The 25589-nt window shown below is 64.7% G+C and overlaps 1 protein-coding gene across 1 annotated transcript; it reads left to right on the top strand.

Moving 5' to 3' along the window:
• Positions 1–21990: 21990 nt before the first annotated feature.
• Positions 21991–25469, top strand: AOC1 (amine oxidase copper containing 1). The gene is made up of 4 exons (XM_075042967.1): positions 21991–23545; positions 23825–24113; positions 24714–24846; positions 24975–25469. The coding sequence occupies exons 1-4, from the start codon at positions 21991–21993 to the stop codon at positions 25251–25253; spliced, it is 2256 nt and encodes a 751-aa protein (XP_074899068.1). The 3' UTR covers positions 25254–25469.
• The last annotated feature ends 120 nt before the right edge of the window (positions 25470–25589 follow it).

Raw genomic sequence — 25589 nt, 5'->3', positions numbered from 1 at the left:
GGGACGCAGCAAGGTGCTGCTCCCAGGAAGGAGCTGCAGGATCCATCCTGCACCCTCCATCCCTCCTACTCTACGCAAGGCCACCGAGGCTCCAGCGCGCACCAACCTCCCACCTACAGCACCGTGCCGGGCGCGTAGCCGGCGCATGCCGGCAGCGCGCCCTGGGCGGCCTCAGCCACGATGGCCATCCGCAGGGTGCTCTCCGTCTCCAGCAGCCGCTCCCAGTGGTAGACCAGCCCACGGAGCTGGCACCACTTCATGGCTGCAGACAGCCCGGCCAGCGCCTCGGCGGCTGTGACGGGGCTCCCTGCCTCTGGCTCACCCTCCTCCTCCTCCTCCTCCTCCTCCTCCTCCCTGCCCACAGCCCCTGCGTCCCACTGGTCCCGCTGCACCAGTGGGCAATCCTCGCCCGCCGCATCGCCCACGGCTGGCTCCGCCGCATCCATGCCGACGAAGGCCACGAAGTCCCGCTCGCTGATGAAGGGTGGCCGCGGCACGTCCGCCAGTGGCGGCAGGTCGGCCTCCCATCGCTCCAGCGGCACCAGGTGGAAGCCGGCTTTCCGGAAGCAGCTCCGCACCGTGGCCGGCTGCACCAATCTCCAGGCCTTGTGCAGGAGGTAGATAGCATCCAGCAGCGTCACCCGGCCGGCGATCTCGGCCACTCGTCCCGCCCGGGCCAGCGCCGGGTCCTGCACCGCCCTGGCCAGCACCAGCGCCCGGTAGTGGCCCTTCAGGTTGGGGATGACGCCCACGTCCATGGGCTGGGTGACGCTGGAGGTGTCGGGGGGGAAGAAAACCAGTCTGATGTTGCGCAGCTTGGCCCTCAGCTCGGGGGGGTGGGCGCTGCTGCGACCCACGAAAAGCACGACCCTGCGGCGGTGGCGGCGAAGCTCCTGGTCCCACCGCAGGATCCACTCCTGGAAGATGCGCGCCGTCACCCACGCGTTGGCCGAGCTGGCGTAGGTGACCGGCAGCGCGCGCGGGTCCTTGGGCAGGCAGCGCGGCCGCCAGCTCCTGCCCACCACCAGCAAGCGCCGCTTCTCCGTGCCGGTGTGGTTGGTGCAGCAGAGGACGGAGACGCGGTCCCTGGCTTTCCTGCCGCCCAGCCCCCGGAGGTCCCCGGGGGCCTGTGCCCGCTCCGGGTAGCCGCGGTACAGCAGCCCCGTCTCCTCTGCGCTGAAGATGTCCTGGGCACGGTAGCCGGCCAGGAGGGCGGGCAGCACCTCGCTCACCCAGCTCTGGGCGCCGCCGATGTCCACGTCCACCTTCTCGCCCTGGTGCCGCTTGAAGACGATGTTGTGGCGGGTCTTCCATCGGCACAGCCAGCCGTCGGTGGCCTCAAAGTCCCGGCCCGAGCTCAGGGCCAGCTCCTGCGCCTTGGCCTTCAGGATGGGCCCCGACAGGCGCTCGCCGCGGGCCAGCGCCTGCTGGAACCAGGTGAAGAGCGCGTCCTCCACCTCTCCCCCTTTGCCCTCCCGCTTGCGCTTGCGCAGCGGGTTGGCGTTGGTGTGCCAGTCGGCCAGGATCTGCTCACGGCGCCGGCCGATCCTGCCCGCCTGGCTCTTGGAGATGCCGAAGAGCTTGGCCACGCTGGAGAGGGAGGCAGAGGGTGACTCCAGCGCCTGCAGCAGCTTCACCCGGTCGGCCAGGGAGAGCTCCTTCCTCTTGCAGGTGGCGGCAGCGGCGGCGCAGCCCGAGAGCCGGCGCCTGCGGGAGTCGGCTGCAAGAGACGTCCCGGGTCGGTCTCTGCGGCAGGCGCAGAGCCTCGCTGCCCTCGACCCCCAGACCCCCTCCGAGCCCGCCAGCTCCAGGCCCCCTGCAAAGACCCCTGCAAGGACCTTTCCGCTCTCAACTCCCCTGGGAGGGGGGTGAATACCACTGTCCCCATTTGCAAATGGGGAAACCGAGGCACGCAGGCAGCTGGAGGAAGGCAGAGGCAGCTCCCTGTGCTGCAGGCAGGAGCCCCCAGCCCCTCTGGCACAGTGAGGAGAGCCGCAGCACCAGCCTCCTGCCCCGCCGGACCCCCACACTGCGAGGGCTGGGGCTGGCAGCTGGCTCTGCCAGCAGTGGGGCCTGGCACAGCACCCCAGCAGTGCTCCTCTGGGCAGAACTCAGCCTCCCGCACTGAGGTGTGCGTGGAAATGGGGGGGGGGGCCAAGGAGGTGAGCCGGGGGCTCACGGGCAGCGTTGGGCCTGCAGTGCTAGATGCAGAGGCGAAGGGTCAGGAAAGTGGTCAGGGCTCGGGGCAGCTGAGCGTCGCTCCCAGAACAGACCATTTCCCCAACAAGCTGTGGGGCTTGACCCTGGGCCGCTCTCGGCCACAGCTGGGGAGCTGCTGACACCTCTGCTTAAGCTGGGCACGGCTCTGCGCATGACCCCCAGCGCCGTGGGGCGACCTCCCTTCCACACCGGAGCTGCCAGGGTGGCACACATCCCCCTCGCTGGCCAAGCACAGGGTCAGCTCCTACCCCTCCTCTCTCCCTCGGGAGCTGCTCGGAGCCGAGGTGCCGCGGCTGCATCCCTGCTCCCCTGTGCCTGCTCCGGCTTCACACCGCCTCGACCCTGACCCACCAGCTCGCCGCCCTCCTGCCCTGGCCACAGACCTGCTGGGTCCACACCTGGGTGGGCAGCGGGGGCCGGCGTGCCACTCACCTGTGCCGGGGGCTTGCGGGCTCCCTCCCATGGGGGCAGCTGGGGGGTCCCCCAGATGCGGCTCTTCCCCTCGCTCCAGCTTCTGGACGACCTCCGGCTTGGGGCCAGCCGAGCCTGCTCCGGGAAGAGGGGGGCAGCTCCGCACAGGCAGGTGCTGCGGAGACCCTGGCGCCGCGGCCATACCGCTCCGACGTCCCCCGTGGGAGTGGGGGGGTCCCCTCCACCCCATGGCCCCCGACACAGCAGTCAGACTCCCCTGCAGCCCCCACGGGCAGCCGCACCGCTTGCACCAGCCTCTCCCCCCGGCACTCTCCCGCTTGGGCACTTTGGGGAGACCCCGGGGTGCCTCATGCTTGGCACGGGGGGAGCTGCCCGGGGCGGGGGAGAGCCGTGGGGCAGCCCCTGCGGGACCCAGCCCCTCTCCTCGCTCCCCTGAGACACCCCTCTGCCACGCCCCTGCCACACCTCGTGTCCCCCCCCCGGTCACCGCCACCACCCCTGCTCCATCCCCAGCGGCCTCCGGCTCCTTCCCGCGATCCCGGCTCCAGGAGGGGCTGCTTAACAGCAGCCCCCAAACGGGCCCAGAAGCAGAGGCGGGGGGGGCAGAGGGTGGCTGGACGTGGGGCACACAGCATCCCCCCAGCGCCGGGATGGGTCCCTGGGGTGGGATGGGGGGGGTCGGAGCAGGAGGGGGTGGGGTGGGACAGGACGGGGGGGAGACTCTCACCCAGGGATGCGATCAGCTGGTAGTTCTCCATCATCACCTCCTTGTAGAGCCCCTTCTGCCAGCCCGCCAGCCCCCCCCACTCCTCCGCCGAGAAGCGGACGGCCACGTCCTCGAAGGTCACCGGCTCCTGGAAAACAGCCCGCGCCAGCCCGGCTCGGCCCCCCCGCCCCGGACACCGGGCGGGGGGGGGGGCTGCGGGGTTGGAGACGACCGGGGGGGGCGGGGGGGGCCGCCGGCGGACAAAGGGCGGGCGCGGAGCCGCGTCCCCGCCGAGCGGGGCTCAGACAAAGGGCCGGGCCCGCCGCCGCCCCCGGCCCCGCTCCCCGGCAGCTCCCCAGCCCCGGCCCCGCTCCCCCCGGCCCGGTCCTCCCCGGCCCCGCTCCCGTGTCCCCCCCCCCGGCCCGGCCGTACCTGCGGCGCGGTGCCCGCAGCCATCTTCCGCCGGAGCCGCCGCCCGGCGCGGGGAGGAGGCGCCGACCGGGAGCGGGGAGGGGGGGGGGCAGCCGGGCACCGGGAGCGGTGCTGGGGGCCGGGGGTGCTGGGGGGGTCGGGGTGCTGGGGGTGCGCAGGAGTGTCAGTGCTGGGGGGGGCCGGGGTCCCGCGGGGGAGGGCTGGGGGGGGGGTACCGGGGTGCCAGGGCCGCCCGGTGGTGGGGTGACGGCAGCCCCGGGGGAGCATCCCCACCCGCGGCCGGCCGGCGGCCGCAGTCCCGGTGGGTGCTGGGGAAGGGGCACCCCGGGGTCCCGTCCTGGCTCAGCCCCAGCCTGCTGCCCTCATCCACCCCGGCAACCCACCCCCCCCAGCACCCCCAGCCCTGGCAGCCGTGTTCATCCCACAAGGAGGGGGGGACCTCCTGCCGGTCAGGGGTCCCACTCCTCCACCAGCCCCGGCCAGCTCTGGTGCCCAGCGGTGCCACGCACAGCACAGTCCCGATACCCCAGAGCCCTGACCCCCCCAGGGGTCCCATAGACCCCCCCCCGCCCTGGCACAAGGCCCCTCTGTGGTGACTGTCCCCCTTACCACTCACCCCTTGCAGAGGGGCAACCCCCAGGCAGGGCCACGCTGCCCCTGAGCCCGAGGACAGCCCCAGCCCGGCTGGGATGGGGCGAGCCTTGGGTTGGCAGCGCCATACCCCGCTCCCGGGGACTGCGCCTCGAGGGTGAGCCGAGACCCAGGAGAGGGACCAAGGCGCAGGTGGGACTGTGCCAGAGCTTCGGGTGGGCTCAGCGGAGAACCGTCCCCTACAGCCCCCCCAGGGCACGGGGCAGGTTTACCCGGACAGAGACCCAGGAAGGGCCATATGCATTCCCCCTGCGCCCCTGAGAGCTGTTTGCCGCTTCCCTTCCCATTTTTACCAGCAACTCTGCAATGGGCAGAAGCAGGCAGGGAGGGGAGAACAGCACCCACAGCACCCCAGCACCTCGGCTCAGGCAGAGACGTCAGGCAGGCTCCTGGTGCCCCGTGTTCCCTGTCCCCTCCTGGGGGACCGGGCTCGGGCAGCCCCAAGACCCACAGCAGCCGGGGACCGGGGTGCAGAGCTGGGGCATGGCAGGGCAGAAAGGGACGAACGTGCCTTTCCCTGCAGCCAAGGGAACAGTCCCGGGAGCTGCACGCCTCCCCGAAGAGGGATGCTGCCGTTCGGGCTGGCATCACACAGGAAAATAAATCATCTGCATATAGGTCAAACGTCTAAAAATGTTGACTGGGAGGTACTCAGAGCCCTAATGAGAGGGAAATTAATGAGCCCAGCAGCCCTGGGGAAGCAAGGAGAGCTGTGCAGAAGGCAAAAAACCTGCAACACTTGCACAAAGGAGTGGGGAGCAGAAACGTGCAAACACCCCGGGCAGCCGAGAGCGAGGCACAGGGCTCCAGGCTTCAGGCAGAATTTGTGAGAAACTTGTGTCTTGAAAGGCTTTTACACAGAGTTTTGCCTCTCCAGAGCAGGAGCAGGTGGGGGAAAGGAGCAAAGGGGCTCGGGAGGTGGGAGCCCCGGGGGGAGGCAGGTACTGCGGGAGACCCCGGGCACCCACAGTGCGGGGAGGGGGCACCCGCGCCTCCACCATACGTCCCGCAGGGTGACAGACCCACCGGCTGCAGGGACACATGGCAGAGCCTGGGGAGTCTCCGGCCACCCCGCAGGAGGGGCAGGAGCCGGCCCGGCTTTTCCCCGGCACTCACTGGGCTCCAGCCAGCCGACAAGGGCAAACCACAGCAGTAACTGGCACAGGCAGGACAAACGCAAAGGCTCCTCTCTTGCCGCAGGCCGGGAAGGAACGAGCTTCCCAGAGGTCTTGCAGGTGGAAACATGGACAAATATAAGTAACTCTGGGAGGAAAACTGCTGAGAAACCCTGCAGACCCCTGGGTTTCAGTGTGGCAGGTTTGCCCAGGACGGAGCGGGCTGTGGTCCCTCCCGTCAGGTGCCTGGCACGCAGCCGAGATAACGACGTGCAGGGCCCACTAATGAAACAGAGCCTAAAACTGCGCTGCTAGCAGATGCACTGTCCTCGCAATTACTCACCCTGCACGATCCTCTGTCCCGACGTTCCAGGCGCTAAATTAAACTAATCCCTGAAATCATAAATTTAAGGTTGGTGGAAAAATATAATTGAACCTGCCAGGTCGCCTGTAGCATGGGGACAGCAGGAACCCTTCCCTGTGCCAGCCTCAGGGCTGGCACCGGTGTCCTGGGAGCATGCTGGGCAGCCGGCCCTGGTCCCCAGGAGGGAGAACCGGCCGGGCTCAGCCTCTGCCCCCCATCACAAACCTGCCCCTCCGCCCGGAGCCACGGGCATCTCCCAGCTGCGGGGGGGCCAGGGCTGCTGCAGAGCTCGTAGCTGCGAGACCCGCGCTGGCAGCCTGGGATGAAGGGGGTTTTTCCCAGAGAGCTGCAGATGGTTGTGGAGGATCCTGGTGCCCAGGGCCTGGTGGGCAGAGCCTGGCAGGGCTGGGTACTGCCGAGCTGCAGGCACACTGGCAGGGAGCAGGCAGCGCTCCTCCGGGCACCAGGACCGCCGCAAAATCCCCAGGGTGGAGAGAAGCCAGAGAGGAGCCCAGCAGATGGGGAAGCCGTGAACACCCCCGGTGCCGAGGAGATCACCTCCCCTTGGCGCAGCGCGGGAGGTGCCGAGTGAAGGATTTTCCTGGCACAGGGAGCCAAGAGCTGCTCTCCGCACTGCGACCCGCAGACCTGCTGGCACAGGGCACAGGGACACGTCCTGGGCTGGGAACCACCGCCCCGGTGCATCCCGCATCCCTTTCTCTCCCCCATCCCATGTGAGGCTGCGGGGGCCAGCACAGACCTCTTGCTGATGCTCCCGGCAGTCCAGGCCACCTTCTCAGGGTGGGGGGAAGGATGTGCCCCCCCCCCCCGTGTCACATCCCACTATCCCTCTGCCCTCCCCTGCCCGCGGTGGCAGGGCGTTGCTGTGGGCGCAGGGCACGCACGGGGAGAGATGGGGCTGCGCGTGCGGGAGCTGTGACACTGCCAGAAATGCTGAAAACACAGAAAAGGCGTTTTCTTTTCTTTTTTCTGCAAAAGAGAATGGAAATTTCACAGACAGCTGAAACACCCCTGCAAGATGCCAAACCTCTGCTGCTGTCGTTACGCGTGAGAAATCCCCACCCCTGCGCACCCACCCAGCAGCTGTGGGTGGCCAGTGAAGCAGCCGTGCTGTGCCGTGCCGTGCCATGCAGTACCACACTGTGCCGTGCCATGCTGTGCCAGGGAGCACAGGCACCCACTGATGCACTGGGGCAGAAACGGCGAGCTTTGATTAGAGCGGTGCTGGCTCCGGTCCTGGGGGAAGGTCAAGAGCCACGTCTGCAGGTCTGGCATTAAAATACAAAACAAAGGAGCAGGTGAGGAGGAGCGCAGGGCGAGGAGGGCTCACGCCGGGCGTGGGAGCGTGGCGGCGTGGCTGGCACAGCCCCATCCCTGAGGAGGCGAAGCCCAGCCGTCCCTGTGCCGGCAGCAGGCTGGGAATGTGGCTGCGGGAGAGGCAGGTTGGCAGTCCTGCCCCTGGAGCGCTTCGGGAGCTGAGGGGCGCAGAGCCACTGCCATCCTCCTCAGTTTTCCCAGTATTTTCTTCCCAGCAAGGCCCTTCCCCAGCTTCCCACCCAGGGAAGAAACTCCCCCCTGCACCCCGGCCACCCTGCTCACCTCCAGCGCTTGCATCTCCTCCCGGCACAGCCGCTGCTCGGCGGGGGCAGCCGGGCTGGGGGTGGCACCGCACCCCCCAGTGCTGGAATCCCCCCGCAGGACGCGGGGCACGGCCACCACCACGGCCACCGCCGCTGCGACTGTGCTGGCCAGGTTGAGGAGCAGGGCCAGCAGGACCCACGGGATGTGGTGAGGGGACACCGCGCCAGGCAGGCTCCCTTCCCAGACTTCCCTCCGGACCGCTGCGGCCCCCAGCCCCACGCGGGGCGAACCGCAGACCCCTCTCCTCCTTTACCCTCAGAAGAAGGGATTTGCCCCGGGCTCTGCGCTGCACGTTGTGGGTCACTGAGTCACCGGTCCCCCAGGAAAGCCCCCGGTGCCGCTCGCATCCACCCAGCAGCCACAGCTGTGCTTCGCGCTCAGGACACAGAAGTCTCCGGAGGTGACAAACTGTGTGAGGAAAGCCAGCCTGGGGACAAAAGCCCAGCATGGCCCAGTCCATACGGACCAGCCCCACAGCCACCCCCAGTATGGTCCAGTATAGCCCAGTCTATACAGACCAGCCCCACAGCCACCCCCAGCATGGCCCGGTCCACGCTGCAGCCGCCACCAGGACCTCGTGGCAGTGACCAGGTAGGACAGCGAGGACTGCTGGCCGACGCTGATGTTGACGATGGTCGTGTCCGTGCCCGTGCCCGTGGTGCACACCTCCACACCGTCGACCCACACTGCACCCGGTCTGGAGCCGAGGGATCGGCGCCGGGTGGGCACTGGCCACAGCAGCGCCTGCCCGGCCACAGAGCGGCTCCTGGGCAAGGCTGGGGTCACCCCCCCATGGCAGGAGGCTCAGCATCTCCCCAGCACCAGCCCCTTGCTATGACCGCGACTGGGCTGCACAACCTGGGACCCACCAGAGCTGGAGCAACCGCAGCCTGAGGAGGCAACACAGAGAGCTGACGCTGCCTGTGCCCAGAGCACCGTCCTCCCATCGTGGTGGCTGCAGACCCCCTCCCAGACCCTGGGAGAGATGAGGACCCTCGCCCAGGGCTGACCCCTTGCAGCTCCCTCCCTGCTGCCTCCGCAGCAGCACACGGATCCTCCGTGCCAGCCCCTGCCGGGTCCATCCACCCACCGGCTCCCAGGGTGGCCAGGGCCCCTATCACCCGGCTCCTCCTGCCACGGCGAGTCCCGTGGGGTCTGGGGGGGGGTCGGCAGCCTCGCAAGGGATGTGCTTCGGCACGCTTCTCCCCACGGGCACCGTGCCCGTGCTGCTGCAGAGCCCTGTCCTGTGATGCCCGGTGCCAGACGCTGCCAATGCTTGGCACTGGCTGCCTCTGCTGCGGGCTCCTGGGCATGGCCACATCGGAGGGGGTCTGGGCACAGCCCCCAGCCCATGGTGCCCAGGACCCCCTGGACTCCCAGGTTGGCAGAGCAGGGTGGCAGGGCTGGACATGCTGACCAGGGCATGGACAGACAGACAGGTGGGGGGGCCCTCGGTCCAGGCCCACCGCAGACGAGCCCCTGTCCTGTGCTGCTGGAGCAGAGGAGCATCTGCCGAGGCCAGAGGACCAAGCCCACTGCAAAAGCAAGCCAGCGCTGGACGAAGGGACCCCCTGGGAGACGGCCCCGCAGAGCGTGGCAGTCCCACCAGGCACAGGCAGCCAGGGGAGGGCACTGGGTGGGCAGCACTGGCTGGAGCGGGGACCCCACCAGGCACTGACCCCCAATGTCCCCCCTGAAACCTCCTCACCCACAGATGGGTGCCTAGAGAGACCCGGGAGACAGGCAGCCCCTTCCAGAGACACCTGGAGAAGATGCCCTGTGACAACCGGAGGTACCCCCGCCATCATCCTGTAGCCACGCACAGCATGTGGCCCCGTGGGGGTCCAGAGCCCCCGTCGATCATCGATCGGTGGGGCGCTGGTTATAACAGCCGTGCTCACGTGGGATGGCAGCACGCCCGCTGCACCACCGTCATGTACCGAACCGCTCCGGCTCCCCTCCTCCCCAGGGGGGCCATGGTCCATATGCTGCCCTACTTCACACCAGCCCCCCCGCGCTCCGCTCCCGGGGGAACGGGAGCTTCCCAAGGGCTGACAGATGTGCTACAGCCTGGAAACCCTCTTCCTCCCACCGTGACCTGCACCACCCATGCTGACCTCCATGCTTCTCCACGCAGGCATCCCGAAGGCATGAATTGAGGATTTTTATTTTTCTCAGTTTCTAGTACACAGGTCAGGCTGCTTCAGCACACTCAGGGTACGAGGAATTTAAGACCCAGTAGCCAGAAGCATTTCATCAAGCATAAAGAGACATACTGCAAACATTCACACTCATATGATCTCATCGAGAAGGAGCAAACCCCCCTCGGTTTTGCAGGCAGCCTCATGCCTCCCCATCTGCCCGTGACCCCCTGCTCCAGAGCTGTTAGGCAGGGCGAGAACGCTTCAGGAGGAACTGGGGCAGTCGGATCAGGAGAAGCCGGTGCTCAGCACTGCAGCGGCGCGGCAGGAGCATTTCCAGGCCAGCGCTCGGGGGGGCTGCTGGGGATTTATGCCGGTTATTACACAGACACTTCCCCTCTCGCCGGCTTCTGTGCCACCTCCGAACGTGACACACGCCGCGGCCCCAGGTGGCTTTTTTGGGATGCCCTAGTTGTGCCACCATACCGCAACGTGCCGGGTGTACACGTGGTTCGGCCACCGGTAACCAGGCCAAGAGGGCCAGGGAGCACGGGACCGTGAAGGGGGGGCTCACCCAGACACGAACGCTCCTTTGTGCTTTTTGACTCAAAAAATCATGAAAAGTCCAAAACACACTTTCTTCTTTCTTTGCTATTCAGAATGAATTCATGAGGCTGGGAGACATTTTCCCAATTATATTTCTGGAATGAGCCCAGAGCTGGAAGGGTCAGGGGAATTTAAGACACTGAAGAGTGTCCATCATCCTCTTAATACCCTTAAAGACACAGATTTCTGGGCCTACGCTTCCTTAATGCTAAAAATTACAGCAATTACTTCACTGTGAACAAAGTATTGAAGGAAGAGGAGAGGCTGGACATGGCTTGCCCAAAGGCATAACCTGGTATGCGTGGAGTGAGTGGCCTCTAGACAGCCATTTTGCAGAGCGGTTGTCACCCAGAAGGATCCGCAGGCTCTTCCAGGTGATGGGGTTGAGGTCTGGAAAGGACATTTTCTCCAATTTTCTAGTAAGCTGAAAAAATCAGACCATCACCAGGGTGGTGCCTGCAGTGGTGCCAGCTGGAAGGAGAAATCTGCCTCCGGAAGGTCAGTGGGATGGAGCAGGTAAAGCTGCCGAGCTCAGGGAGCAGCCGGAGCTGCTCTGCTCTGTCAGACGCCGACGTAGGCTTGCCTCCATCACAGGACAGACCAGGGCGATGGCAGCAGAGGCCTGCCTCGTAAAGACGATGCTCATGTTTACTCTGAGACAGCAGACGATGCACAGACCCTCTCTAGCGCGCAACCCTTGTGTCTGCACGTCGGTTCGCATCCTCAGGGCTCTCGCGGATCCCACATCTCCCCCAGGCAGCTGCAACAAGCTGAGGCGTGCACCTCCGTTCCTACAGCAGCTGCAGTACAAAGCAACCGCCGTTACACAAAAACTAACCAGATCGGTCAAATAAGCCCAAAGGGGATCAAAGATGGAGAGCGACGTTGCAGTCGGTTACGCAGTTCCCCAGTTCCATCGCAGTCAGTTACACACTGCCCCAGTTCCATCATTGGCTTTCCCCAGCGTCACCCCTCCTGTTTACCGGGAACACCGCACAGCCCTCTGTCACCAGACCCAGACAGGGAGGGGAGCTGCCCCCAGGGCCAGCTGGACATGGGGGAGGCCTTCCCGCAGCCAGCTTCCAGCTTTCCCTAAGAAAACCCAGTTACCAAGGCAGCTGGTGCCCAGGGATGCTGGAAGCACCAACACTGTTTCTCAGTAGAACACAACCTCATCCCAGGAACAGTATCCACTAGGACTTCCCAGTATAAGAGTCTCCTGATCTGGGGGGGGGGAAACCCCAAACAACAACAGTCTTCACGATCAGCCCAAAATTTTTCATGACAAATTGCGCCCCATTTGTATTATTTTGGCATTGCCACGGTTAATCATAGAATCCTGGAATGGTTTGGGTTGGAAGGCACCTTAAGGACCACCTAGTTCCAACACCCCTGCCATGGGCAGGGACACCTTCCACTAGACCAGGTTGCTCAAAGCCCCATCCAGCCTGGCCTTGAACACTGCCAGGGATGGGGCATCCACAGCCTCTCTGGGCAACCTGTTCCAGTGCCTCACCACCCTCACCGTGAAGAACTTCTTCCTAACATCAGATCTAAATCTACCCTCCTTCAGTTTAAAACTGTGTTGTGGTTTAACCCCAGCGAGCAACTAAGCACCACACAGCCACTCACTCACTTCCCCCGCCACCCAGTGGGATGGGGAGAGAATCAGGGAAAAAAGTAAAACTCGTGGTTGAGATAAGAACAGTTTAACAGAACGGAAAGGAAGGAAATAATAATGATAATAATAACAATACTAAAATGACAATAAAAACAATAAAAGAATCGGAATATACAAAACAAGTGATGCACAATTGCTCACCACTTGCTGACTGATGCCCAGTTAGTCCCTGCGCAGTGATCCCCCCACAGCCCAACTCCCCCCAGTTTATATGCTGGGCATGACGTCACATGTTATGGACTACCCCTTTGGCCAGTTGGGGTCAGCTGCCCTGGCTGTGTCCCCTCCCAACTCCTTGTGCCCCTCCAGCCTTCTTGCTGGCTGGGCATGAGAAGCTGAAAAATCCTTGACGTAGTATAAACACTACTTAGCAACAACTGAAAACATCAGAGTGTTATCAACATTCTTCTCATACTAAACCCAAAACAGCACTATACCAGCTACTCCCTCCCAATCTTATAAGCCCCCTTGAAGTACTGGAAGGCCGCTATAAGTTCTCCCCAGAGCCTTCTCTTCTCCAGGCTGAACAACCTCAACTCTCCCAGCCTGTCCTCATCACAGAGGTGCTCCAGCCCTCTGATCATCTTCATGGCCTCCTCTGGACTAGAGCCCTCGCAAGGTCTCCTCCTCCCTGTGCTCCCACCACAGTGCACACAGCAGGGAGGCAGCACCTCCATCACCGTGACAGGGGACAACGCTCCGTGGGACTGGCTACAGCAGTATGGAAGACATACGGGATGCCAAAGCCTGCGGTACCGAGTCCCTCTTCTCGAGACAGAGAAAATCACGTCTCTCACAGGGATATAAGCCTTGTGCCCGCTTCACGTGGGGTACCAGAGAAGAAAAAGAGGAGGACAGTGTCACAATCGGCAACAAAAATAGATCAATTGAATGAAAAATAGCTCAGTTGTTTCAAAACTGTCGGGTATTTTTGGCCAAAGATCACACTTCCCTGCCTCCCACACTGGCAAGATCTCAATTAGCCTTTGTGTAATTAGTTTTCCCCAGAAGATGAGATTTCATTACGTGAATACCAATAAGGGAATACAGGGCACATCTTGGAGGGATGCCACAGAGCATGAGAGCCACGTGCTCGCACGGATGCGCCACCTCCTCCCGCTCGGGAGCGCGCTGGAGCCGATGCGGGCTCACCGCTGCACCGCAGTGCCCGCTCGGCGTAGGCGTGCGCTGCGAGGCAGAGCTGGGACCCTCCGCCAGGCTGGCAAAGGGTGCCTCATGGGCAAGATCGTGATGCATCGGCCGAGCACTGATGTTGCAAGGACACCTTGTCAGATAGAAGGGCCTGCACAAAAGCAGAAAGGCTCGCTCTGGAGACTGCAAAGTCTGGAGGAAAAAAACCCCACACTTGGACAGCTGGAAAGAAGTAGGTCTTGACTATTCAGTCACACTCAGAGGAGACCCTAAAAAGACACAGAAGGCACAGCAACAAAAACCCCTCAGTGACACAGATAAACTCACAGCAGCCAGAGGGTTATGAAGGTTCAATCTCCATCTCATTTGCATACAAAGAAATTTCCCTCTGAAATTCTTGATGGAGTTTTTCCAGCTGCAAACGCTACTTTACCAAAACAGCATGGATAAAACTAAGGGAAGGCTCAGTTGAACTTGAAGACAGAGCAGAGTGGTGCCTGGCAGTGTCCCCTGGGAACCGCAGAGCACCCTTTTGCTCTCAGAGATAACCAGCTACACTCAATCGATAAAACAATCTGGTCATCACAGATGACATGAAGGACTCCATTAGTGACAAACGACAGAAGTGAGACAGCACCACCAGGTTTCGCCAGTACAGCCCACAGGACAGTCTGTCAGTGGGAAGGAGCTGCGGCACAAATCCAGCATACGGGACCGAGGTGGACATCCATAATAGCTGCAGACAGGGACAGTGGTGGGCCCGAGGCAGCCTGGAGCACACAGGTTCTCTCCAGAAGCTACCGAGATGCAATCAGGAGGCTCTGCAGGTCCTTTTTGCACCTGAAGGAGAGAGAGAGAAGGGGCAGGTTGAGCAGTGTCTGCACTCAAGTGTTGAGTGGGGTTGATCCTGCAGCAGGGACAATGGTCTGTGCTGTAAAATGGAGGAGCTGCGGATGCAAACTGACATGCTACAGCCTGGGGCAGCCAAAGGGCGAAAGCTGCGCTTACGTGAAGAGGAAGGTTGGGCTTTTAAAACCGCTTATCCCATTTTCTCCAGCAGCCAGGGCGCTGCTCAGCTCGGGTGATTTAGTAGCTGCCCTTCCCAAAGCAGATCTCTATGCCTTAAAAGGAAACATCCCTTTGGTTAAACACTGAACCCGGGCCCCAAAAAGAAGCATAAAGTCATAAAAGGCTTGAGTAATGGAAGATTTTCTCTTAAAAGAAAGAAACAGCTGGCAGAAGAGATGAGGGAGTTTACAGGGCCATTGCGCATTTTGTTATTCTTTTGATTACAAGGTTTTTGACTGCAGTTATGGAACAGGCGGAAAAAAACTGCATCTGGTGTGAAGGCACCAGCTGGAGCAACTCAAACCCTCCTCCAAAGGGGAAGAGCTGAGAACCGCAGCAACCGCGCTGCACCGTGAGCAGAGGGATCGGCTCCAAAGGATGGCGTTAAAGGAGACAGTAAAGCTCAGCTTCACGCCTCCGTGCTTTGAAAGCACCTGATGTACACGGCAAGGTGATGAAGGCAAAGGACAATCAACCTGGTTTCATGCCGAGCACGAGCGAAGTGCTGCCTCTTGGGTCTAGAGAGGATCAGTTTAAAGGGATGGTTTAGGAACAAGAGACGGTTGGTAAGACAGGACAAATAACCCCATTTCTGTTGCTTGGCGGGTACAAGGTTTCCAGGAGGCTGCTTTAGTTTTGGAGGGGATGACAGCAAACAATTTTTTCCTCATAAACAAGAAACAGGTCTTCCGCTAAGAAATACAACAGCAAAAGGTCTCACAAGAAACACAGCCGAGTTGTGGAAACACGTTTGACACTTTCTAGACGTGTCCAATCCTTGTGTTTGCTTTTCACAAGGTGCACCACAATCCAGCCCTTTTGCAACTAAAATCTTCAAAACACATTTTTCCCCTCCGGCCTGCTCCAACGGCAGTCCTCACCACGATAGTGAAAGGAATGCAGGACAACAGCTCAAGGCCACAGAAGCACCACAGAGGTTTATTTTGAAATGCCACATCTGATAAACCCCTCTGCTCTGGGAGGTGGCCGTTCGGATGGGACCTGCCCACTGCTGGGCACAGGCAGGCACGCTGCCAGCCAGCGGTCACCAGCCGATGGCACCCGCCTCTGACTCACCGGTGAGAGGCCACAGGGGCAGCTGGCTGACATGAAGCCAGTCTCCAGAGATATCCACAAGCGTTATCTTTGCAGGGAGCTCTCCCACAAGGGAATAGGGTGGCATGCATCTTCACAGGAAGCCACACAGCCCATTTCTTCTTTGGTTTACCACTTTGTCGGAGCCCCTGTGCACGGCCACGCTTAAGTCAGCTGGCAAAACCCTGAGGAAACGTACAACTGCTCCCTGCCTCATCTTAATGGGTGAGCAGCAGTCAGGATATGCCCATGAGACAGGCCAAAGGCATAAAAAATGAGAGGAGGTCAAAAACCAACACAGATGTCAGGAGTCACCTGAGGCAGAGGGACAACAAGAGAGAACATCCCTGCACCATCCGTTTCACTCCATGCTCACCCAATTCTTCCACAGAGCAAGCACTCCTGGGCCCCTTCTCCCGAAAGGGATCGGCTGGAAGAGTTTCCATGAGAGGAACAGCAGGCTGGGAGGCTTCAGCTGCGGGGAAGAAGTTGTCAGGAAGGTGAAGGAGCTCTGCTAAGTCACATGTGGCTGAAGAGGGCAGAGGAAGATCGCCTGCGTGTTCACTGCCTCTCCAGCACAGGAAGAAGGGCCACCAGGTGAAGCAAGCAGGACCTCATTTCAAAACTCAGGGTCAAGACCGATGTGTTCAGAGGCGAGAACCTCACTGCAGGCTAATAACGACGCAGAAGCGAGTATCTGTGAGTAAGTCTCACCTTACCAAAAGCCAGAGATGCAACCAATGTGATCTCTGGCAATATTGTGAGCAGCTGCTTTTGCAGAGCATTTAGGTATCTCCAGCCTCCTCCTTTAAAAGGCATGGCCTTTCAGAGGCTGCAGACCTGCTGCCGCCTCCTCCAGAGAACTGGGTTATCCCAAAGGCCAGGTCTATCTCAGGCTCCAGCACAGGGAGGATCTCTCCAATTCTTGCCACCACCAGACCACACATCCCCTATGAACATGAAGCTTTTGAGACTGGCACCTTAAAAAACAGAATGAGAGACGTCCGCCTGGTTCACCCTCACTGTTGTGATAACAGCATCACCGTGCTCTTCAGGAACAGAAATAACACAGCTTGGCACGTGCAACAGTGAATTCTCTCCTCCTTTCCATGCTGGGACACACTGTAACATGGCTTGGAAAAGCTCCTGCAAGTGAGCGTCTGGAGAGGATGCCTACGCCCGCCATGCCCTGAAGGTGAGGGCGAGATCCTGAGGGACAGCGTAGGAGCACGACGGGGTGGGCTCAAGACACTCTTCCTACCGCCCCGCTGCTGATCCAGGAGATGCTGAAGACACAGACTACCCCATCATGTGTCTGCTCGTACTACTTTTGTGCGGAGGCTCTGAACAGTTAATTAGCTGTGCTGTAAAATACAATTTGCTGCTCTATGCAGCCCCCCTGCAGCCCATTTCTGGACAGAGCAGCATAAAACCTGCGGGACCCTCCCACCGCAGCAGACTCTCTAACCTCCACAGGCTTGAGCAGCTCCGCTTAACTATCAGGTTTATCTGGCCACCTCAGCCATTTCCTTGGTACTCACTTTCCTATCGCCTCTCCTGTGGTAGAAGCGGGCTCGTCAACACCACAAACTCTGCCCCAGTTGCTGCCCGGCAAGAGGAAGCATCGGCCTGCGCTCTCCCACAGCCATTTATCACCTGCGCCACACTCTGCATGTGGCTGATAACTTAATCTGCTATGAAACATAAACACCCGCTCAGAAGTTTTGTTTCAAAGGTTCCTTTGATTCCAGACATCCTTGTGTGGTTTCCTTTTATAGAAACATAGGAATTTTTCTTTTAAAACTAGAACAGTTTTCCAAATCCTCAGGGTGCCCGAGTCTATAACCCAGCAGCTGGTGCATACAGCTCTGCATGAGCTGTGACAGTAAATACTCCCGTACTCCAGGAGCACATCAGGGTCATACAAGGGATCACTGTCTCGGCATCTCAGATTTTAAAATGCTGCTAAAGCACTCTACGACCACAGCTTTGACTCGGTATTACCAATAAAATGGCAAATACGATGCTTTTAACAGCCAAGCGGGTTTAGGGAGAGCTTCTGTTGCTGCCAAGATGCGCTTCAAACTCCCACTGGGGAACTGTCACGTACACACTGAGTCAGCTTGCCGCCCTGCATCCACTCCTGGTGAAACCGTTCTGCTTCTAAAAGGCCCTTGTGCCCTTCTGTGTCACCTGTGATGGCACCTGGCCTGCCTGCCACATCCATGCTGTCTTCTGGGGCTCTGGCTTTTGAAGATGAGCTCTTACTCCCCCAAAACCACGAGCTTTGCTAGGCTTGCACTACATTTTCTTGAGAGACACCCCGACCTTCCTCAAGGCTGTGGCTATGGCGATCCTACAAAGGGCCCCATGAAACTGCCCTGTATAACGTGATAACGGTGCTAACGCAGAGGGAGGACAGCACACGTCCTTCAGGACTCTTCCCGCACAACCACTGGGCCACACGCACGGGCAGATTTGAAACGGCTCCTTCCAAGGCTTCATCCAGGGGCGAGGAGGCTCCCGGTTCTAACTTCTAGCAACTTGACCTGCGCCTGGCTCCTCCAACCGCCATCACACCTCTCCCTGCTACTTCAAGCCGCCCCCACCCCTCTCTCCGCCCTCAGCGGGGTCTCCGGACCCTGCGAACGCTCCCGAGGCTGCTATGCCGTACCGGCCGGGCCCTCAGCACCCCTCCCGCAGGCTGGCGGGGCTGCCAGCAGGCCGGCCCCGCCCGCCCAGCACAGACCCTGCTGGGCCTCACCCGCCCGGCAGGGCTCTGCCGTCCCCCCGCAGGGGCCCGGGCCGGCGGTGCCGCTACTTGGCCGGGCTCCAGCGCGAGGGAGGGGAGCGTCCCAGCGGGGCCGGCCGGAGAAGGGCCCGGGAGGGGGAAAGGGGCGGCCGGGCCGGGGGTTAAAGCAGCCCCCGGCGCCGCGGGGCGGTCCTCCAGGCTAGGCCGCGTTGCCATAGCGACAGCGGCCGCTCTAGCCGACCATAGAGCGGCGGCCCTCGCGACGCCTGCGCGCCCCGCCTCCCTCCGAGGGGCGGGGCGGGGTCGCTATGGTGATGGGGCGCGAGGGGGCGTGGCCTACAGGGCGGGGCGTGGGAGGGCGGGGCTAAGGGAGGCGTTGCCATGGGGAACTGCGCGGGACGGAGAGGGGTGGGAGGTGGCGCGGGGAGGCGTTGCCATGGGGACGGGGGGGCGGGACGCGTTGCCATGGGGACGGGGGGGGGAGGAACAAGCCGGGGCATCGCCGTGGGGTTGTGCCCCCCCTCACCCCCGCCCCAGGCCTTGGGGAGACCCCCGGCCCCCCCAGGCCCCCCCTCCCGCTGGGAGACCTCCCCATCCAGCGCCCAGAGGGACAGTCACGGGTGGGGGGGGCTGGATCCCCCCACCCTCCCAACCCGGGGACATGGCGGCTGCCGGCTGCCCCCCCCCAACCGCCCCGAGCAGAGGTGGGCAAAGGGGGCAAACGGCCCCCAGCCTGGCTGGTGGTGGTGGGCAGCGGGGCCTGTGGGTCTGCGGTGAGGGGGGGCCAAAGCCCCCCAGCATGGCTGTCGCTCCAGCTGCCCCCCCCGGCTCGTCCCTTGTCTCCCTTCGGCAGAGAGAAAGGGCTGGGGGGGGGAGAAGGGGGACCCAACTTCTGCACCATCGCTCCCCACGGGCAGGCGAATCACCCCAAAGCCGAGGGGTTTGCCGGAGCCGCGTGTTCGTGCCGTGCTCGGAGCTCGGTCCTGCCCGCGGCACCCATCACCCCCGGAGAAGCAGCCGGGCTCGGGGAGGGCGGGACGGGCGGCACACGGTGAGGCAGCGGAGCACGCGGCGGGCATGTGGTGGGCCCGGCGGGCTGGCAGCCCCGGCGGCGCCGGCCAACCAGCCATTCTCCGTGACGGATTATCTCGACGTGACCGGCCTTTCTCCATGACGGATTATCTCGACGTGACGGCTTTCCCTGCTGAGCCGTGGGTCTTTAGGGCAGTAATCCTGGCAGAGCCACCGGCTTTGCCTGCCGGCGTAAAGCCCCACGGCAGCTCGTGTGCCGAACCGAACCGCTGCCTTCTTCGGTGCTCCCGACGCCCTCTCCACAGGCGGGGGCTGCAGGCGTCCAGCCAAATCCCCCACGGCTCTTCCCAGCTCAGGGTCTGCTCCAGGATGGATCCCCCCGCCGCGAGCATTCCTGCAGGGACCAGCAGGACCCCGGGATGGACGTGGCCACCAACAGCCCCGTGGGGACCATCCCGGGGAGTGGGTGCTCCGTGCCTGTGCCTAAGTGTGTCTCGGTGGGATCCGACTCCACCGGAGCATCCCCGGACATGCCCCAGGAGGGTGGAAATCTCCATGGGGAGGGCGGCAGGGAAGGGACAGGCACTCGATAGCAGCCCTGTCGCTCTGGGAGGTCACAAAAGCGCCCGAGCCGGGGTGTCAGCGCCGAAATCGCCTGGCAGCAGCAGGTGCTGGGGGAACATTTTTCCTTATTGGAGGCAGCTTCCAGCTGCCGCTGCCTTGAGCAAACCTAAATATGGGCCAGCAAGGGATGTTTTGCATCCCGGGGTTTGTAGCCATAGAACATGAAATATCTCCAACGCCCAAATATTTAGTTTTGCAGGGCACAGGGTCAGAAACAACGGCATTCCTGGGGGAATGGCGGGCATGGAGGTTCCTCGGGGCAGAGCTCACTCCTCCCCGGCCCCGGCCTTAACCTCGTCCCACCCCCACGGCCCCACTGGGGTTTGGGGTGGGGGGACACAAACACACGCACAGCCCAGGCTTCCAGGGTCTCCCACAGCACCCGATCCCAGCTCTGGGGCTCTGTACTGGGGCACTGGGATGGGGCGGGGGGGTGGGTCTAGCTGACCCACATCCCACGCAGGACAGAGATTTGATGATCCACAGAGGGGAGGCACACGGGGGGGGGGCTTCTGTGCTTTTTGGCCCGGGAGGGCTGCGGGGGGGGGGGGGCGGGCGAGTGCCAGAGGCACACCCCCGCCCCCCCCCCGCAGCCCCCCCCGGCCCCTTTGCGTGGCCACGGTCTCGCGTGGGTTTGTCCCGCCCGTTATCTCACCTCGTCCCTGGAGTTTGATCGCAGCAAGGCCATAAAAAGCGGAACCCCCGGTGCAGGGGGGGGGGGTAACGACCGGGCGGCCACGGGGACGGAGCTTGCGTGGCCTCGGGTGTTCATTAACCCGCGAGGGGGGGGGACAACGGGGGGGGGGGGACCGGGCGTGCCCCGTTTTTTTTTTGGGGGGGGGGTTGCTGCCACGGTGCGTGGGTTGCACGCCCACCCGGTGCCGGGGAAGGGGGGGGGGTGTTTGCTCTGGGGGTCTCTTCCAGCCCCCCCCCCCCCGCGTGGGGCCCCTCCCCGGCCCCCCCCGCGTGGGCGTGTCGGGCGGGAGCGCGGCGGCGAGCGGCGGCGGGAGCGCGGAGGTGCGGGACGGCGGGGGGGGGGGGCGCATCCCCCGGGGGGGGTGTGGGAGACCCTTTGGGGAAGGGGGGGGGCGGAGCGGGGGGACGGGCCCCGCCGGCAGCAGCCTTGACCCCGGGCGGGCTCGGACAGGGGCTGGCCCCGGGGGGGGGACGGAGGAAGGGGGGGGTCAGCGCCCCCGGGGCGGCGGGGCCGGGGCAGAGAGCGGGCAGCCGCCGCGCAGGCAGGTCTCCAGAGCGTGGGCAGGTGAGTGGGGGGCGGAGGGTGATGGGGGGGGGGGGGCCGGCGGCAGCTGCCTGCAAGGTGCGGGGAGGGGGCGGGGGGGTGGGTTGCTTTTTGGGGAGCCGGGACACCGGGGGTCCGTCCCGGTGGGGTGCTCGGCTCCGGGTCGGAGCCCGGCAGCCGCGGCGTGCGGGTGCTTTGGGGTGTCAGGGCAGCCCCGGCACAACACGGGGGGGGCTCCGGGGGCGCCTGGCCAGGCTCCCAGCCCTGCAGCGGGACCCTCGCGTGGCGCGGGGGCACCGTCGGGGTTTTGGTCCTGTGCCCCCGTCCCGCCGGCGGGAGCGGAGAGCCGCCGTCCGTCCCCGCACAGCGTGGGCCCCCTCCCTGCCCTACAAGCCCCCCAGCCCGGCGAGCCAGCATCCCCCCCCCAGGCTGGACTGGCTCAGAGGGGGCCACACAGCCCCCACGGCACGTGCCCGTCGCCTCTAGCACCCTGCAGCCCTCCGGCACAGCCCCCCAGGCTTGGGCTGCCGGCAGGGACCCCTCAACTGGGAGGACTGTGCCGGTGGCCAGACCCCCAGCACCCCGACGGTGGGGAGCAACCGTGGGGCCGGTGCTCAGCACCCGACAGGGTTCACGCTCCGCTGGGGCGGGACAGCTGGCACGGCACGGCGCAGCATGGCACGGCATGGCGCAGCATGGCGCGGCATGGCACAGCGTGGCACGGCACAGTGCGCTGCCTGCCTCGCCGGCGCCGCGTCGCAGGGCGGGACGGGACGGCACGTGCCGTTGTCATCCCGCGGTGCCCGTGCCGCGTTTTGCCAGCGCTGTTGGCGGTTGCCGCGAGGAAGGGCCGGGGCTGCCGGGGCAGCGCGGGGTGAGAGGTCTGCACTGAAGGCTGCGGCAGAAAGGGGGGATCGGCTGTTCCCCATCCCCGGGGACAGCGTCGGTCACGGCCGGCTGCAGGCAGGGATGCGGCCGAGCGGCCGACCGCTCCCTCTGCCCCCAGGTCCCCCAAGGATGTGGCTGCTCCGGCTCGCCTGGGCGCTGGCCGTGCTGGGCATCGCAGCCGGCTCCAGCCCCAGCCCCAACGCCACCGCACCACCCCCGGACCAGGCCTCCATCTTCGCCGACCTGACTCCGGCGGAGCTGCGGGCCGTGCGGACCTTCCTGATGAGCCGCCCGGAGCTGGGGCTGTCCCCGAGCCGCGGGGGTCCCCTGGCCAAGAACACCCTCTTCCTGGTGGAGCTGCTGCCCCCCAAAAAGCGGCTGGCCCTGCGCTACCTGGACCGGGGCGGCCCCCGGCCCCAGCGCCAGGCTCGGGCCGTCGTCTTCTTCGGGGCGCAGGCGGAGCCCAACGTCACCGAATTCGCCGTGGGACCCCTGCCCCGGCCCAGCTCCTACCGGCCGCTGCGCTTCAAGGGGGGCCGCGCCGTCCCCTTCGCCGCCCGGCCCATGACCCAGCTGGAGTACGAGCTGCTGCACCGCACGCTGGCGGAGGCGATGGAGCCGCTCTACCGGCTGCTGCGCGACTCCACCGGCTTCTGGTACCACAACTGCTCCCGGCACTGCCTGACCTTCTCGGACATCGCGCCGCGGGGGCTGGCGTCCGGCGAGCGCCGCAGCTGGCTGATTCTGCAGCGCTTCGTGGAGGGCTTCTTCCTGCACCCGGTGGGGCTGGAGGTGCTGGTGGACCACCGGGACCCCGACCCGCGGCGCTGGACGGTGCAGCGGCTCTGGTACAACGGGCAGTACTTCTCCAGCCCGCAGGAGCTGGCCGAGCGCTACGAGCGGGGGACGCTGGCGGTGGCCCGCCTGGCCGAGCCCCCGTTCCAGCAGCTCTTCTCCAGCTACGAGCCCCGCGGGCGCTTCTCCACCGGCACCCCCACCGAGGTGCACGGGGCCAAGGTGTGCGAGCCGCAGGGCCGGCGGTACCGCCTGCGGGGCAACCAGCTGGAGTACGGGGGCTGGAGCCTGGCCTTCCGCCTGCGCTCCTCCGCCGGCCTCCAGCTCTTCGACGTGCGCTTCAACGGGGAGCGCCTGGCCTACGAGGTGAGCGTGCAGGAGGCCATCGCCTTCTACGGGGGCCACACGCCGGCCGCCATGCAGACCAAGTACATGGACGCCGGCTGGGGCATGGGCTCCGTCACCTACGAGCTGGCCCGCGGCATCGACTGCCCCGACACGGCCACCTACCTGGACGCCCACCACTTCTACGACGCCGACGGGCCGGTGCGCTTCTCCCACGCCATCTGCATCTTCGAGCTGCCCACCGGCGTCCCGCTCCGCCGCCACTTCGACAGCGACTTCCAGGGGGGGTTCCACTTCTACGCCGGCCTGGAGGGGCAGGCGCTGGTCCTGCGCACCACCTCCACCGTCTACAACTACGACTACATCTGGGACTTCCTCCTCTACCCCAACGGCGTGATGGAGGCCAAGGTCCACGCCACCGGCTTCATCCACGCCACCTTCTACACGCCGCAGGGCCGGCGCTACGGCAGCCGCGTCCACAGCCACGTCCTGGGCAACCTCCACACCCACCTGGTGCACTACAAGGTGGACCTGGACATCGCAGGTGCGGCCCCCCGCCGCCCCCCGGCCGGCCCCTCCGGCTCCGGGGAGGGTGCTGGGAGGTGGCACCAGACCCCACACGGAGTTCCAGGGGCTCGGGAGCCTCGTCCCCAGGGCACCGTTGCCGCCCGGACCCTCTGAAGATGACCCCCCCCACCCAGGGTGGTGTCGCTGGGGGGTCCCAGCCCCCTGCCCCGGGCAAAGGGCCGCCGGGCGGGCTGCCGTCTGTGGGCTGCCGGTGCGCCCCGGGCTCCGCTGCCGCTCACGGCCTCTCTGCTTGCAGGCACCGGCAACAGCTTCGAGACGATGGACGTGCGCTTTGAGAACATCTCCAACCCCTGGAGCCCGGGCGCCCGCGTGGTGCAGCCCTGGCTGCACCGGCAGCCCCGCCGCAGCGAGCGCCAGGCCGCCTTCCCCTTCGGCAAGGCGCTGCCGCGCTACCTGCTCTTCTACAACCCGCACCGGCGCAACCGCTGGGGCCACCCGCGCAGCTACCGCATCCAGCACAGCTCCCACGCCGGGCGGGTGCTGCCGCGCGGCTGGCAGGAGGAGAAGGGCATCTCCTGGGGCAGGTGGGGTGGGGGGTCCCCGCAGCACCAGAACACGGCTCCTGCCGGTCCCGGTGGGCTCCGGCTCGGCCAGCCCCGCTGTCTTTGTGCCGAGCCACGAGCGTTGCCCGGCCGCCGTGGTCACAGCCCGGGGACCTTCCCAGGCGGCACCTCGTGCCCTCGGCTCCCTGTGCCCACCCCAGCAGCCCCTCTGCAGGCTGAGCTGGTCACGGTCACGGCCACCGCCATCCCTGGCTGCCGGGTGACCCCCAAAGAGACCCCCTGTTCCTTCCGTGCTACCGGGAGCAGGCGGTGGCATCTGCCCAAGGGGCACCGAGGTCCCAGATACGAGCACCCCGGCTGAGGGGGACCCTGGCCCCCCCCCCAGCCTAGTACAGCAAGGATGCAGCCGGTGGCCTCACCGGTGCAGACTGTCACGCCGAGCCCCCCGGAGCTGGGGAGCCGTCCAGGACCCCTCGCTGCGTGGCTGGGCAGCACGTGGCACAGCTGGGGGAGCCCGGGCAGGGGTGGGAGATGGGTCGTCCCCCCGCCCCGGCACCCACACAACGTGGGTCTGCTCCTTGCCCCCGGCAATGGGCCTGATCCTGCCCCTGTCCCTTGCAGGTATCACCTGGCCGTGACGCGGCACCACGAGAACGAGCCCACCAGCAGCAGCATCTATGCCCAGAACGACCCCTGGGAGCCCCTGGTCAGCTTCGAGGGCTTCCTCCGCAACAACGAGACCATCGAGGACCAGGTGACAGCTCGGCGTCACGGGGCGGCAGGGACAGAGCCGGGCAGGGGGGCTGCCAGGAGCCGCCGGCGCTCGTGGCGGGGTCCGCCGTGCCGCGTGCCCCGCTGACGGCCGCGGTCCCCTCCGCGCAGGACCTGGTGGCCTGGGTGACCGTCGGCTTCCTGCACGTCCCGCACGCCGAGGACATCCCCAACACGGCCACCCCCGGCAACGCCGTCGGCTTCTTCCTGCGCCCCTTCAACTTCTTCGACGAGGACCCCTCGGTGGCCTCGCGCAGCCCCGTCATCATCCGGCCGCTGGACCCCCCCACCTTCTCCCAGCTGGAGATCCAGCGCTGGACGCCCGCCAGCGCCGGCCCCTGCGTCGCCCCGGGGCCCTTCACCTACAACGGCACCTACCGGCAGGAGTGACCTGCCCCGGGGCTGGGGGGGACGCCGGGCGCCCTGTGCCAGGGAGGACAGGGGTGGCCGTGGGGACGCCGAGGTGTGGGCCGTGCCGTGCCGTGTCCCAGGCTCAGTAAAGACAATGCCACCTCCTCCAGCCCCGTCTCTGCCTGGGCCGTGTGGCAGCCCTGGCACCGCCACGGGCACCGGAGCCGGCACGGACACGGGGAGCGCCCTGCCCTGCCGATCAGCTGTTGCAATGTTTAATTATGCCACCGTTCAAGGTTGCCCCCCCCCCCCCGCACCCTTCCCCTGGCCTTTGCACCCCCCTGGGCCACAGCCCACATGGGATGGGTGCTGGTG

This window comes from Buteo buteo, chromosome 2 (genome assembly GCF_964188355.1).
Source record: "Buteo buteo chromosome 2, bButBut1.hap1.1, whole genome shotgun sequence".
NCBI classification, from domain to species: domain Eukaryota; kingdom Metazoa; phylum Chordata; class Aves; order Accipitriformes; family Accipitridae; genus Buteo; species Buteo buteo.
Note: the sequence above shows the minus strand (reverse complement) of the source record. Positions and strands in the feature narration are given on the sequence as shown.